At 43.1% G+C, this 12,931-nt stretch overlaps 1 protein-coding gene across 3 annotated transcripts in view; it reads left to right on the top strand.

The window, feature by feature from the left end:
* Window positions 1–12,931, top strand: part of SREBF2 (sterol regulatory element binding transcription factor 2) — a 63,255-nt gene that overhangs the window by 28,209 nt on the left and 22,115 nt on the right. For all 3 annotated transcript variants that reach the window (XM_044300508.1, XM_044300507.1, XM_044300510.1), the window contains exons 4-7: window positions 176–322; window positions 4,811–5,032; window positions 6,574–6,688; window positions 10,129–10,310. In XM_044300508.1, coding sequence (XP_044156443.1) covers window positions 176–322; window positions 4,811–5,032; window positions 6,574–6,688; window positions 10,129–10,310 — 666 coding nt within the window. The remainder of the gene's footprint in view (window positions 1–175; window positions 323–4,810; window positions 5,033–6,573; window positions 6,689–10,128; window positions 10,311–12,931) is intronic.

Raw genomic sequence — 12,931 nt, 5'->3', positions numbered from 1 at the left:
GCACCTCACTATGAGAATCTACTTTTTTCATTGCGTTCTGTGGTGCTTTGTTATTCTCTGAGCCTGGTGGTCACTTTGTTGTTTTGTGGGAGAAAATGCTACTAACATAACATGCACCAATATAAATGACTTTGCATCAGCTTTAAATGATTGTTTGCCTGGATTTTCCATGCAGCTACTTGTACAACCTCAGATCATTAAGACAGAGTCCCTGGTCCTCACAGCCCTGAAAGCGGACGGTAGCCCAGTCATGACTGCGGTACAGAATCCCGCCATCACAACGCTTGCTACCCCACTGCAGACCACTGCTCTGCAAGTACCTGTAAGTCTTTTTTTTGTTTTATCTGTTTGTTTTACTATTAAAGAATATATTAGAGAACAGCTTAAATAGTAGTTTCCTTTTATAGTCTTATTATTGGAAAAAATACATTTGATTTGTTACATAGGTTGAAATAAGGCCCAGGTCCAACAAGTTCAGCCTTTCTTAGATCACTTATAAAACTTGATAGGTGTTGTCCCATAGCGAGATGGGACTAAGCACTGGCACCGGTTAGGCTGGTGCTCTGCTGTTTCCATAATTCCCAGTGTAGTGAATGGAAGCTACACAAACGGCATAGCAGAGCAAGCTACGTTGCTTTCATTCACTACAATGGAAGTTGTGGAAACATTGGCTTTCTCCCATCTCGTCATGGAAGTGGTGATGTTCTCTAATAATGAGAAATGTATATTCTTCAATACTATTGATGTTATAAGCATCCAGACCAGCAGTTATCAAAACTGAAGTTTTCAGTGTGCCGTGCAGTACACAAGTCATATAACACAAATAATTAGTTGGACTTAACATTAAGTATGACCCTGACTTTCTTTGCAAAGACAGTCCATCTGTGGTTCATTTGAGATGACTGAGCTGAACACAGGCCTTGGAGTGGTCTGCAGTAAGCCTGCTTTGTGAAGGCCAGAGAATGGCATTCATATGTGAGCAGATCTGCTTGCACAAATAAGTCAAACTGAAAGCATTGCTAATGCAATCTTCTTCATACAGTAGTAGGTGTGTCACGATGCCAAAATTTTGATTCGCTTTCGATACCATAAAAAAGTATTGCGATACTTGATACCACGTGAAAAAAATAAAACACCAAAAAAGCTGCATGCATTTTATGGAATGTCCGGCCCATAATAGAACAGTCCTATCCTATTTTTTTTTGGGGGGGGGGGACAAGGTGACTAAAAATGGCGAATCGTGATTTTTCTTTTCCGTTACTCTGTTCACCAAAAGAGATATTTTTAATATTTTAATAGTTTGCACTTTTGTTTAATCCCTTGTTCTATTCACTCTAATAGAGCTCTATTAGGGTCAATAGGACTTCACACTCTCCCTGTGCTTTGCGCACAGGGCAGCGGGGAGCTTACCATGGCAGCTAGGGCTTCAGTAGTGTCCTGGCTGCCATGGTAACTGATCAGAGCCCTAGGATTAAACTGCAGGGGCTCCGATCAGAAGCTGCCACTGTACCACCAATGAAGAGGAGGGGACCCTGTGGCTTCTGCCACCAATAAATATAATGAGGGGGTCACCTGTGGCCACTGCGCCACCAATGATTATAATAGTGATAATACTGGAGGGGGGGGCACTGCGCCACCAATGATTTTACTTTATAATACTGGCGTTGGGGGGGGGGGGCACACTGCGCCACCAATGAATATAATGAACACCTTTAATTTAAGTGTAGACAGCGTGTGGCGGCGGCTGTATCACATACCCGTACACACATACACATGCTGTTCCTGAGGGGTTAATTGCTGTGGGTCACAGCGGCACGCGCTGCCTACACTTAAATTAATGTGTTAATTCTATTCATTGGTGGTGCAGTGGCCACAGTCCCTCCCCTCCTCCGCAGTACTAAGCTCCCATTGGTGGCAGCAGCGGCACAGGGGGGATGGGGAAACTGCCTCCTTTTCCACTGTGCTGCTGAGTAGAACATGGTACACAGTGAGCACTACACATGCCATGTTCTCTAACAGATACTAGGCTGCGCAGCCTAGTAGCATTAAATAGTAAGACCCGGTATCATATCGATCCGGGTCTAAAAGTATCAATTGGGTATCAGAACGTCGATACCCGGTTCAACTCTGTCAGACAGTCGCATTTCTCTGGGAGTGATGTCCAACTCATGAAGAGGGACTGTGCGTCTTCTTTGGATGTTTCAAGTGATATTCACAGCTCATAAAGCTCGTTATCCACAGAGTCGGGATCTGGAAGTCAGTTGCACTTCAAAATGATCAGTGCCCATCCATTCAAAACTGACAGGCTCATGTCTATTACATCTGGATGTATGAGAAGGTTTTGGCCCAAATATCAGAATATCTTGGAATCTCCTTGAAAATGTTACCTCACACTTTTTCACAGTACATGGAAATGTCAGGGGTGCTGACTGAATTAAGAGAAGAGCTTTGTCATGGCATGCCCCTTGTCTGTAGTCTCCACATAAACTGATTGGACCTGATTGCCTCTCACATTTCAAACAGCACCATGACCTCCTCCAGCAACTGTAAAGAATATTTTTCTCTATTGTTGTGTAAATCGCCTTTCCTCTGTATGTAATGACTCTTTAATGTATCAGTTCTTTATACTGACCACACTTTTTTTTTTTTTTATATATAAATGTTATCACCTCTAAGGTGTCTTTTTTACCATTATACGTTGCTTGCCTTCCTCACCCTCTCTAGTTCTGCTGTATCCTTTATAATATGTGGAGCCCAAATCCGAATTTCACATTCAAGATCTGGCCTTAGTTACACGGGTCAACCTTGTTACCTTTCTTAAATATTGGTACAACTTCAGCCTTCCTCCAGTCTTGTGGCACTGACCATGTGACAAGTCTGAAGAAGATGAAATACAATGGTCTATCAAGTTCTCAAATAATAAATAGTGGGGGGAGGACTGTGGACTATTTAGGATAATGATGGGGCATCAATATCAGTCTCATGTGGGTCCAGATCTCTGTGCCCCAGTTGATCCGGTGATTGATGGAACAGTGGTATTCCCTTGTTAACAGGGTGCAGCCCAATACTTTTGCTAGTAGCTGTGTGGTATTATAGCTCAGTTCCATTCACTTCAGTGGGACTGAACTGCTCTGAGCTGTAATACAAGCCACAACCACCACTGAAAGTATGGTGCTGAGCCTGGTAAACAGTGAAGGGGAAGAAACAGTTGGCTTAGAATTGGACCCCCACTGATCTGATATTATTGGGCTTATGCTAATCCATTTTGTAATAATTCTTTTTATTTTGCTCCCCAGCCTGGAATACCTGTGGAGAAACCCATACTCACCTGCTCGCCCCGCTCCTTTCCAGCTTCCTGCCTCTCTTTACTGGACTTGCCTTTCCACCAAGATCTGCAAGCGTCACGTGACCAGCAGTGACATGCTGCTTGAGGATGTCACCGCTGTGGTCAACTATTGGGTGCCGTGGCACACGTGACCCCATGAAGTTTACAGTACCGGAACCAGAAGACCAGTAAAGGGAGGCAGGGAGCTGGAACAGAGTGGCGGGGAGCAGGCAAGTATGGATTTCTTTATAAGTATTCCAAGCTGAGGTACAAATGATTAAATGGGGATTTTTTTTTTACAATTATAATACTGTTAATTTTGTAGTGATTACTGTAATGTTGTGTCTTATTACATCAGCCTGTGATTCGCAGTTCTTTAATATTTATGGAACTTGATTTTTATTTAGCTTCACTTTTGGTGCGTACACTTTTAGGGTAAAGGCATTCCTTATCTGTTGCTAGCTACAATATAGAATTAATGATTAATAGAAAGGCCTTGAGGCCTTATCACCATGTTATGGGTCAAGGTGTTGCCATTTGCTTCAGTAGATGATCATTTCTCTGCAATAAGATACATGGCTGCCAATGTAGATATGCAGCTTCAGATAAGAGATTTCATCATTTTCTGTTCTCTCAGTTAATAACCTGGACAGAATTTGGAAATGCAGGTTTTGTCCAAAATTATAGATGTTTCCAAAGACTTCTTTTAGGCCACAGATTGTAGAGGAAATAGTCCAACTGCCATCCACTGCAGATTGCGCAGCCAGTATATCTTGAAAAGTAGGTTCACGTTGGATAGTTAAACCAGACTAATGCAAGAGATTTTTTTTTTGATTAGAAGAATATTTCTCGGGCATGTGACTGCACTTGTATTGTCATGGTGTCCTGAGTGAGGTAGCTGCTGCACATCACACACTATTTCATAATTCTCGAAAAGATTACTGCATGCCTATAATGGAGAGGTTGGAACTACACAAAAAAAAAACCTGTCAATGAAGTCTGTCATCTTAAAGGGGATGTCCAACCCTTAAAGGGGATGGCCTAGCGTCACTGTCAGGGTTCCAACATCCCGCACCCTGCCTATCGGCTGTTCTGCAGTAGTGCCCCTGCCAAAACTACATGGCTCCACCTGTTGTGTAATGGACAGAGATGGTTACTGCAGCACTGCTCTCACTCACATCTATGGGAGAAGCGCTGCAGTAACCAGCTCCGTCCACTGCACAATGGATGGAGCTGTGTCATTTTGCCACTGGATCTACTGCAGAATGGTGGGTCAGCAGAGTGAGACTCTACACACTTCCCTAGAAATCACTGGTCATTTACAGTTTGTCTACTGGAGTCCAACTCAAGGGGAATAAAATCTGTCTGCGTTCTGTTACTTGACATAAATGTTAAGCCTGGGCCTAAATTGGGTAGTTTCTTATTTTCTTGCTGACTAGAAGTGGTACTCTAATAATTTGCTTACTTTCTATTTGCTTGTTGTAGACATTGGTTGGTGGCAATGGGACTATTTTGACAACTATGCCAGTTATGATGGGACAGGAAAAGATGCCTATAAAGCAGGTGCCCGGCACTTTAAAACAGCCAGAGGTGCCTAAGGAGGGTGAGAGGAGAACAACACATAACATTATTGAGAAAAGGTATCGCTCATCAATCAATGATAAAATCATTGAGCTAAAGGATTTGGTGATGGGAACTGATGCCAAGGTGAGTGTGGCTTATTTAGGGGTTTTTAAGATATTTTTATGCCAATAGTCAGTAGCTAGTATTTGCCTTCATCATGAATTTAAAGGGAACCTGTCATGTGGATATTTGATTATAATCTAACTAATTATATACAATCATTAACTACTAAAAAGTGCCTTAGATTTATTCACTTACTGCCGTGACAGAGTCCAGCGTGATGTCATTGAGTCCAGCGTTTATTTAATTCAGAGCTATAACCACTCCCCTGCCCACCTGCTGCTGATTCATGTGGAAAATAATTGTCAATCAGCAGCAGGTGGGCGGGGAGAGTCAGGAGCTCATGAATATTCATGACTCATTATCAGCTGGAGCTTTTCAATAGAAGATGTTGGCAGATTGACTGGGTCAATTAAAGAAAGTGACCCAGCATTTTGCTAAGAGAATCAGTCACTTATTTATGTTGCCCTTAGTTAGGACACCATAAAACTGGTGACAGGTTCCCTTTAAGTCGCACCTTTGACTACTACACAAACATCTATATGACAGCTTCCAGTACATAGGGTTTATCATACGTACCAACATCTCAGTTGGTAAAATCGGGTCATATAAACCCTGCCCTCAAGAATGCCATGAACTCTCCTGGGAATGCTAATTTATGGGTGGGGTTTGTGTTAGCCCTGCCCATTTTCAGCCAAGGACTGCGCAAAATTGCCTGCATTGTCTCGGCAAATTCGGGACAGTTGGCAAGTATAGGTTTATAGGTATATGTTTTAACTAATGGTGTGTTTATTATTTATTATATATTTATCATGTCATTGTGTTGTTTTTACAGCTATAAAATTAGTGTAATCCCCGTGCACATGGTGCTGTTCCTGTGTATTGAGTGGGGAAGTTTAGTAAATGGCACACTAAAGATTTGGCGTATTTGTAGCGCAGATTGTGACACAAAGGTTTTTGCACCGCAATCTGCGACTTTTCTCTGCCCGTGCCAGGTCTAAAAAGGTGAGCATGGCCTAGGCGTGGAAGGGTACTGGCCAGCAGGCCCATCTCATTAACCATTTTCTACAGCTGTATTACAAAATGGTCTAAATGTAAACTGCTAGGAAGCTGTCTTACATTTAGAATCGGTGGTGGATGCGCTAAAGTTATGTAGAAGCTGGCGCCTCTACATAACTCCCACGGATCCACTGCCAGCAGAGGGCCTTGTTAGATCATCAGCATCTGATCGGGGATGGTCTGACACCCGGGACCCCCGCCTATCAGCTGTTTGAGAAGGCAGTGGCAGTAGTGAATAGTATCAATGGCCTGGGCGGGGCTAAGCTCTGTTCACTTAAATGGAGCTTAGCCCTGCCCAGGCCATTGATACTAGTCGTGATGTCACTGGGCCTGCGGTAAATAACGAGAAGGCCGCGGCACTACTGCCAGCGCCACTGCCTTCTCAAACAGCTGATTGGCAGGGGTCGGACTCCCGCTGATCAGATGCTGATGATGCCTATCTTGATAAATGTGCACCCTTGTATCTTTTGGTAATGCATGTTTTATTTAAATGTCTTCATTTTCAGATGCACAAATCGGGTGTCTTGAAGAAAGCCATAGACTACATAAAATACTTGCAGCAAGCCAACCAGAAACTTCGACAGGAAAATATGGCTCTCAAACTGGCCAATCAGAAAAACAGTAAGTTGTATAACAAGGCTTCTATGTTATATGCAGCAGTCGTACAGGTTGTTCATACAGTAAATGTATGGAAATGTCTCAAGACTTCTAGGCTCTGTCTTACAGAATATTTGTGACTGTAGGTTTTCACATAAAGCCTTATTTTCTCCCATCAGCATACACTGGGGAACACTGCGCTACACCTATACACATTGGGCTTCTGTATGGCCAGACAGATCGCATTCAGCTGCAGCTTTAGGTCTAAGGGCCAGTGTTCATTTTCATAATTGTCCCCGTAAATATGGCTGCCGAACAGCTGACAAGCGAGCAGACATTTGTTTGTCTTTGAGAGCATCGTATTTGCGGACATGAAAATGATCATTTTTCAGCAGCTCATCTCCCTGTGTAATCAGGTTGTGGTGCTGATAATATGTAAAACTGTATGGGGCTGAAAGATCGTTCATCCCCTTATGGTACAGTCATTATTACATTTAAAGGATAATCGCTATTGAAGTCACTTAGTACTTTATTTCTAGATGTGCCTTTCTTCCAGCAATATGTTTTTTATCCTCTGAAAATGAGCCAGTAGGTGCCCAGAGGGGCTTCATTCTTGCAGTAAGAAGCCCAGGCACGCGTCCTGCCACAATATGTCCACCCACCCCTCCTACATCACATTCAGGCCATGAGTCTGCCCCCCTTTTCCCTGTTCCGAGCATGAGGATGGGCTTGGCAGGAGGCGTGCCTGGGCTCCTTCCTGCAAGAGGGACGCCCCTCTGGGCACCTTACTGGCTCCTTTGCAACCAAATAAACAGGATTTTCAGAAAATAGAAAACATCTATTGCTGAAAAAAGGCACACCTACAAAGACTGTACTAAGTGCTATTAGGCTATGGCTTTACTTCAATAGCAATTATCCTGGTGACAGATTTCCTTTAAGGCCCCATGCACACGGCCGTGTGCGGGCCGTGGAACCGCGGCCTGGATCCCTCCTGAGAGCAGGAGCGCACGGCGTCACTGGTTGCTATGACGCCGTGCGCTCCCTGCTGCCGGCACAGTACAGTAATACACTGGTATTGATCATACCAGTGTATTACTGTATTGCGGCGGCAGCAGGGAGCGCACGGCGTCATAGCAACCAATGACGCCGTGCACTCCTGCTCTCAGGAGGGATCCAGGCCGCGGTTCCACGGCCCGCACACGGCCGTGTTCATGGGCCCTAACCCTTAGGATACTGGAGGTTTTTTCAATTTTGCATTTTCATTTTTCTTTCCTATTTTCCTTGAGCCATAACTTTTTTATATTTGCGGTCACAGAGCTGTATCAGGGTTTATTTTTCTGCGGGACAGTTTGTACTTTCTAATGCCACCATTAATTATGGCATAAAATGTAGTGGGAAGAAAAAAAAATTCCGAATGGGGTGGAATAAAAAAATTCCAAATGGGGTTGAATTGCAAAAAACACACAATTCCTCCACTGTTTTACGGGTTTTGTTCCCACGGCGTTTCGTTTGTGGCAAAACTGTCCCATGCCCTTCATTCTCTGGGTCAGTACAATTACAACGATACCCCATATGTATAGGTTTTTGACAGTATGTCTAAATAGTATAAAAATAATCACCATATTCAGACCACCATAACTTTTTTTTTTTTTTATACTTATGTCCACTGAGCTCTTTAGGGGCTCATTCTTTGCAGAACAATCTGTAGTTTTTATTGATACCATTTTGGAGTGTGCATGACTTTTTGATCACATTTAAAATGAGATTTACACTAGAAGTTGCTCGTTTCTTATCCTGGCCTGCCATCTGGTGGCCAAAATAATAATTGCAGCATGAACACTATAAGCCTTGTCAACGAGGCTTAGTGTTCAGCGCAACTACCAATGCCCACATTGGCCGCACGGGACATCAGTAGGGCGCTTTCAGGTTTTTGCGCATTTAGATGCAGTGATCTCACTTGATAACAGCATCTAACGCCTTTAATTACCACGATCGGCGTTAATGCCGGTCATAGTAATTAGCTGCAGGTCTCTGCTGTATGAAACAGCAGAGACCTGCCGGCCATGGCGCCTGCCGCAAGTGCGAGTTGGTGCCATATTTACACATAGCTCGGGTTAAACGGGTTAAATGTGCTAAGTAAGCGCTGATCAGCATACTGTAAATTATTGATTGGCTCTTGTGTACGGGCAGATTATCTGACCATGTAAGGCTACTTTCACACTTGCGTTTGGTGCGGCTCCGTCATGGATCTGCATAGATGGATCCGTTCAGATAATACAACCATCTGCATCCGTTCAGAACGGATCCGTTTGTATTATCTGTAACATAGCCAAGACGGATCCGTTTTCTATTGTGCCAAATTGTGTAATAGAAAACGGATCCGTCCCTATTGACTTACATTGTGTGTCAGAACGGATCTGTTTTGCTCAGTTTTGTCAAATGGACACCAAAACGCTGCAAGCAGCATATTGGTGTCCGCCTCCAGAGCGGAATGGAGACCGAACAGAGGCAAACTGATGCATTCTGAGCCGATCCTTATCCATTCAGAATTCATTAGGGCAAAACGGATCAGTTTTGGACCGCTTGTGAGAGACCATGACGGATCTCTCAAACGGAAAGCCAAAACACCTGTGTGAAAGTAGCCTTAGTGGATCCTTAAAGGGGTTCTCTGCTTTTGCTATACTGATGACCTATCCTCAATTTGACAGCTTTTTCCTATTCAAGGGAATATAACAGAGCTGTCCCATTGAAGTGAATTGATTTATTTTCAAACAGCTGAACCGCGGGGGTGCTGGCAGTCAGGCCCCTGCCGATCTGACCTTGATGACCTATTATTAATATAGCAAAAGCGGAGAACCTCTTTAAGGCCCCTATACACAGGCAGACTCCGCAGCCAGTTATTGGGAATGAACCGGATTGCCTGCTTGTCAGATGAAAAGAGAGCTGCATTTACATGCAGCAATCACCTCTTTTGTATGGGGAAAGGCAATTATTGCTACGATCGCTCATCCCCATAGAGAATAATTGTTTCCGGGCAGCAGATTGCTTTTTACACTTTTTAAGGCGATTTGCTGCCCAGAAATGATGATTTAGGTGTCCAAAGCAGTTGTGCTTTTTGCCAATGAATGTGCGTTTTCTTTCATCAAGTCATTGACGGGTGTTCCTAGGAATACTCTCTCCCATTCCTTTTTTCCAAGCATAATCAGTTGTATGTTAGGATGATCAAAGGGTAATCTAGTCCTGATAAGTGATTTTACGGTCTTTTATTAGCTTCTTTGCACTGCTTGTCCATTAAATAACAGCTGAACAGATAAGTTATTGCTGGATAAGCTCATTCTATTTGCATATTCTCTCAGTCAACATTTGATAAAAAGAAGTGCATATGCTGATAATGGAATCTCCAGTTGAGGGAGACAAAAGCCAGAACTTTACTATTTCCCTAAATCTCAATCGTTATTTTACAGAATATCTGAAGGGCATTGATTTGAGCAGTTTGGTGGACACCAGCATGGAAATGAAGATGGATGAATTCAACCAAAATATTCTAATGATGTCTCCTCCAGCATCGGATTCTGGATCTTCCCCTGTCTTCTCTCCTTATTCTGTGGATTCAGAGCCAGGGAGCCCCCTGTTAGACGACGAAAAGGTGAAATCCTTGTAGTGTATGTCAGTTGTCTGGTTGAGATGCTTTAAATTAATATTTGGGATGTGTGTGAGAGATTTTTTTTCAAAGAGACCCTTCCAGGAAAATGACTTCCCCCATCCATGAGTATATATGTCTCAGAACCACCTGTCTCAGGAAACTGTCAATCATTGCTGGGTAGGTGCACCCTGTGCAGAGTTCATGGTTCAAGGAAAGACTTGCCTATCTGTAGAGGTGTCCTCTATTATTGTAATCCTGGCTGTGAGGATAATGATGAAAAGTTTTCTGTACCAGGCAAGCAAGTGTGCACCTATTATTAGCCTTAGTGGTCCGTGCAAAAACTGCAGAATGTTTGGATTAAAAAAAAAAAAAAAAAAGTGTTTTAACCCCTTAGGGACACAGCCTTTTTACACCTTAGGACCAGGCCATTTTTTGCAAATCTGACCAGTGTCACTTTAAGTGCTGATAACTTTAAAACGCTTTGACTTATCCAGGCCGTTCTGAGATAGTTTTTTCGTCACATATTGTACTTCATGACACTGGTAAAATGAAGTCCAAAAAATTATTTTTTTTGCACAAAATAATACCTAATTTACCAAAAAATCTCAAAAATTTGCAAATTTCAAAGTTTCAGTTTCTCTACTTCTGTAATACATAGTAATACCCCCAAAAATTGTGATGATTTTACATTCCCCATATGTCTACTTCATGTTTGTAGCATTTTGGGAATGATATTTTATTTTTTGGGGATGTTACAAGGCTTAGAAGTTTAGAAGCAAATTTTGAAAATTTTCAGAAATCTTCAAAATCCCACTTTTTATGGACCAGTTCAGGTTTGAAGTCATATTGTGAGGCTTAGATAATAGAAAACTCCCAAAAATGACCCCATCTAAGAAACTACACCCCTCAAGGTATTCAAAACTGATTTTACATACGTCGTTAACCCTTTAGGTGTTGCACAAGAGTTATTGGCAAATGGGGATGAAATTTGAAAATTTCATTTTTTTGCCTTATTTTCCATTTTAACCCATTTTTCCCACTGTGGTAATTTTATAGAGCAGGTTGTCACGGACGCGGCGATACATAATATGTATACAATTTTTTTTATTTATGTAAGTTTTACACAATGATTTCATTTTTAAAACAAAAAAAGTTTTAGTGTCTACATAGTCTAAGAGCCATAGTTGTTTCAGTTTTTGGGCGATTATCTTGAGTAGGGTCTCATTTTTTGCGGGATGAGATGACACTATTTTGGGGTGCATATGATTTTTTGATCGCTTGCTATTGCACTTTTTGTGATGTAAGATGACAAAAAATTGCTTTTTTTACACCGTTTTTATTTTTATTTTTTTACGGTGGTCACCTGAGGGGTTAGGTCATGTGATATTTTTATAGAGCCGGTCCATACGGACGCGGCAATACCCAATATGTATACTCTCATTTTTTTGCGGGATGAGATGACGGTTTGATTGTTACAATTTTGGTGTACATGCGACTTTTTAGATCACTTTTATTACCTTTTTTTGGGAAGTAAGGTGGGCAAAATTTCTATTTTATCATAGTTTTTAATTTTTTATTTTTATGGCGTTCACCGTTCGGGTAAAGTAACATTACCGTTTTATAGATCAGGTCGTTACGGACGCAGCGATACCAAACGTGTAGGGAATTAAATTTTTTTCATTTTTAATCAGTGATAAATGTGTTTTTTGATTTTTACTTTTTTTTCCCTTTTTTTAACTTTTTTTTTTACCCAGACCCACTTGGTTCTTGAAGATCCAGTGGGTCTGATGTCTGTATAATACAGTACTGTACTCTATATAGGGTACTGCACTGTATTTTACTTACACTGAACAGATCTATGCCTTCAGCACAGATCTGTTCAGCACCACGGACAGCAGGACGCCTGAGCAGGCGTCCTGTTGCCATGGGAACCTTCTCCGTCTGCCACAACTTCGCAGACGGGGAAGGGTAAGGACTGGGGTGTCGGGGGGCTGTCTGGGGGCTCTCTCCCACTCCCATCGGGGGGCTGCAAAGGCACAGCAGCCCCCCGATCGGAGAGGGAGGGAGCTCCCTGCGCTGTTAACCTTTTCCATACAGCGGTCCGTACGGACCGCTGTATGGAAAGGGTTAAACGGCTGACATCGCATCAACGATGTCAGCCGTTTATACTAGGGTGCCAGCACCCTGGTATACCCACTCTACACCAACGATTACGCAATGGGAGGCGGGCGGGGGATCGCGATCCCGCCTGCCGCACCTCCCGCACCGCCCGCAACCCTCCCCCTGCACCACCCGCCCACATAATATCATTCAGGGGTGCAGGGGGAGGAATAACATATATATTCTGGGCATTGTAAAGTTTCTGATCCCCGTGGTCAGAGACCGTGGGGATCAGAAACGGCAAAAAGCGCATCAAACCGCAGGTCTGAATTGACCTGCGGTTTGTTGCGATCGCCGACATGGGGGGGCCACAGGACCCCCCCGCGCATTTAGCCTAGGTGCCTGCTCAATGATTTGTGCAGGCACCTTGTTCCGATCACTGCCAGCCGGGCGGCAGTGATCGAAACAACACATGACGTACCGGTACGTCATGTGTCCTTAAGTACCTGGGCATCATGACGTAC

The sequence above is a fragment of the Bufo gargarizans genome, chromosome 7, assembly GCF_014858855.1.
Source record: "Bufo gargarizans isolate SCDJY-AF-19 chromosome 7, ASM1485885v1, whole genome shotgun sequence".
NCBI lineage: Eukaryota > Metazoa > Chordata > Amphibia > Anura > Bufonidae > Bufo > Bufo gargarizans.
The sequence above is the reverse complement of the archived record's forward strand: the minus strand, read 5'-3'. Positions and strand labels throughout refer to the sequence as shown.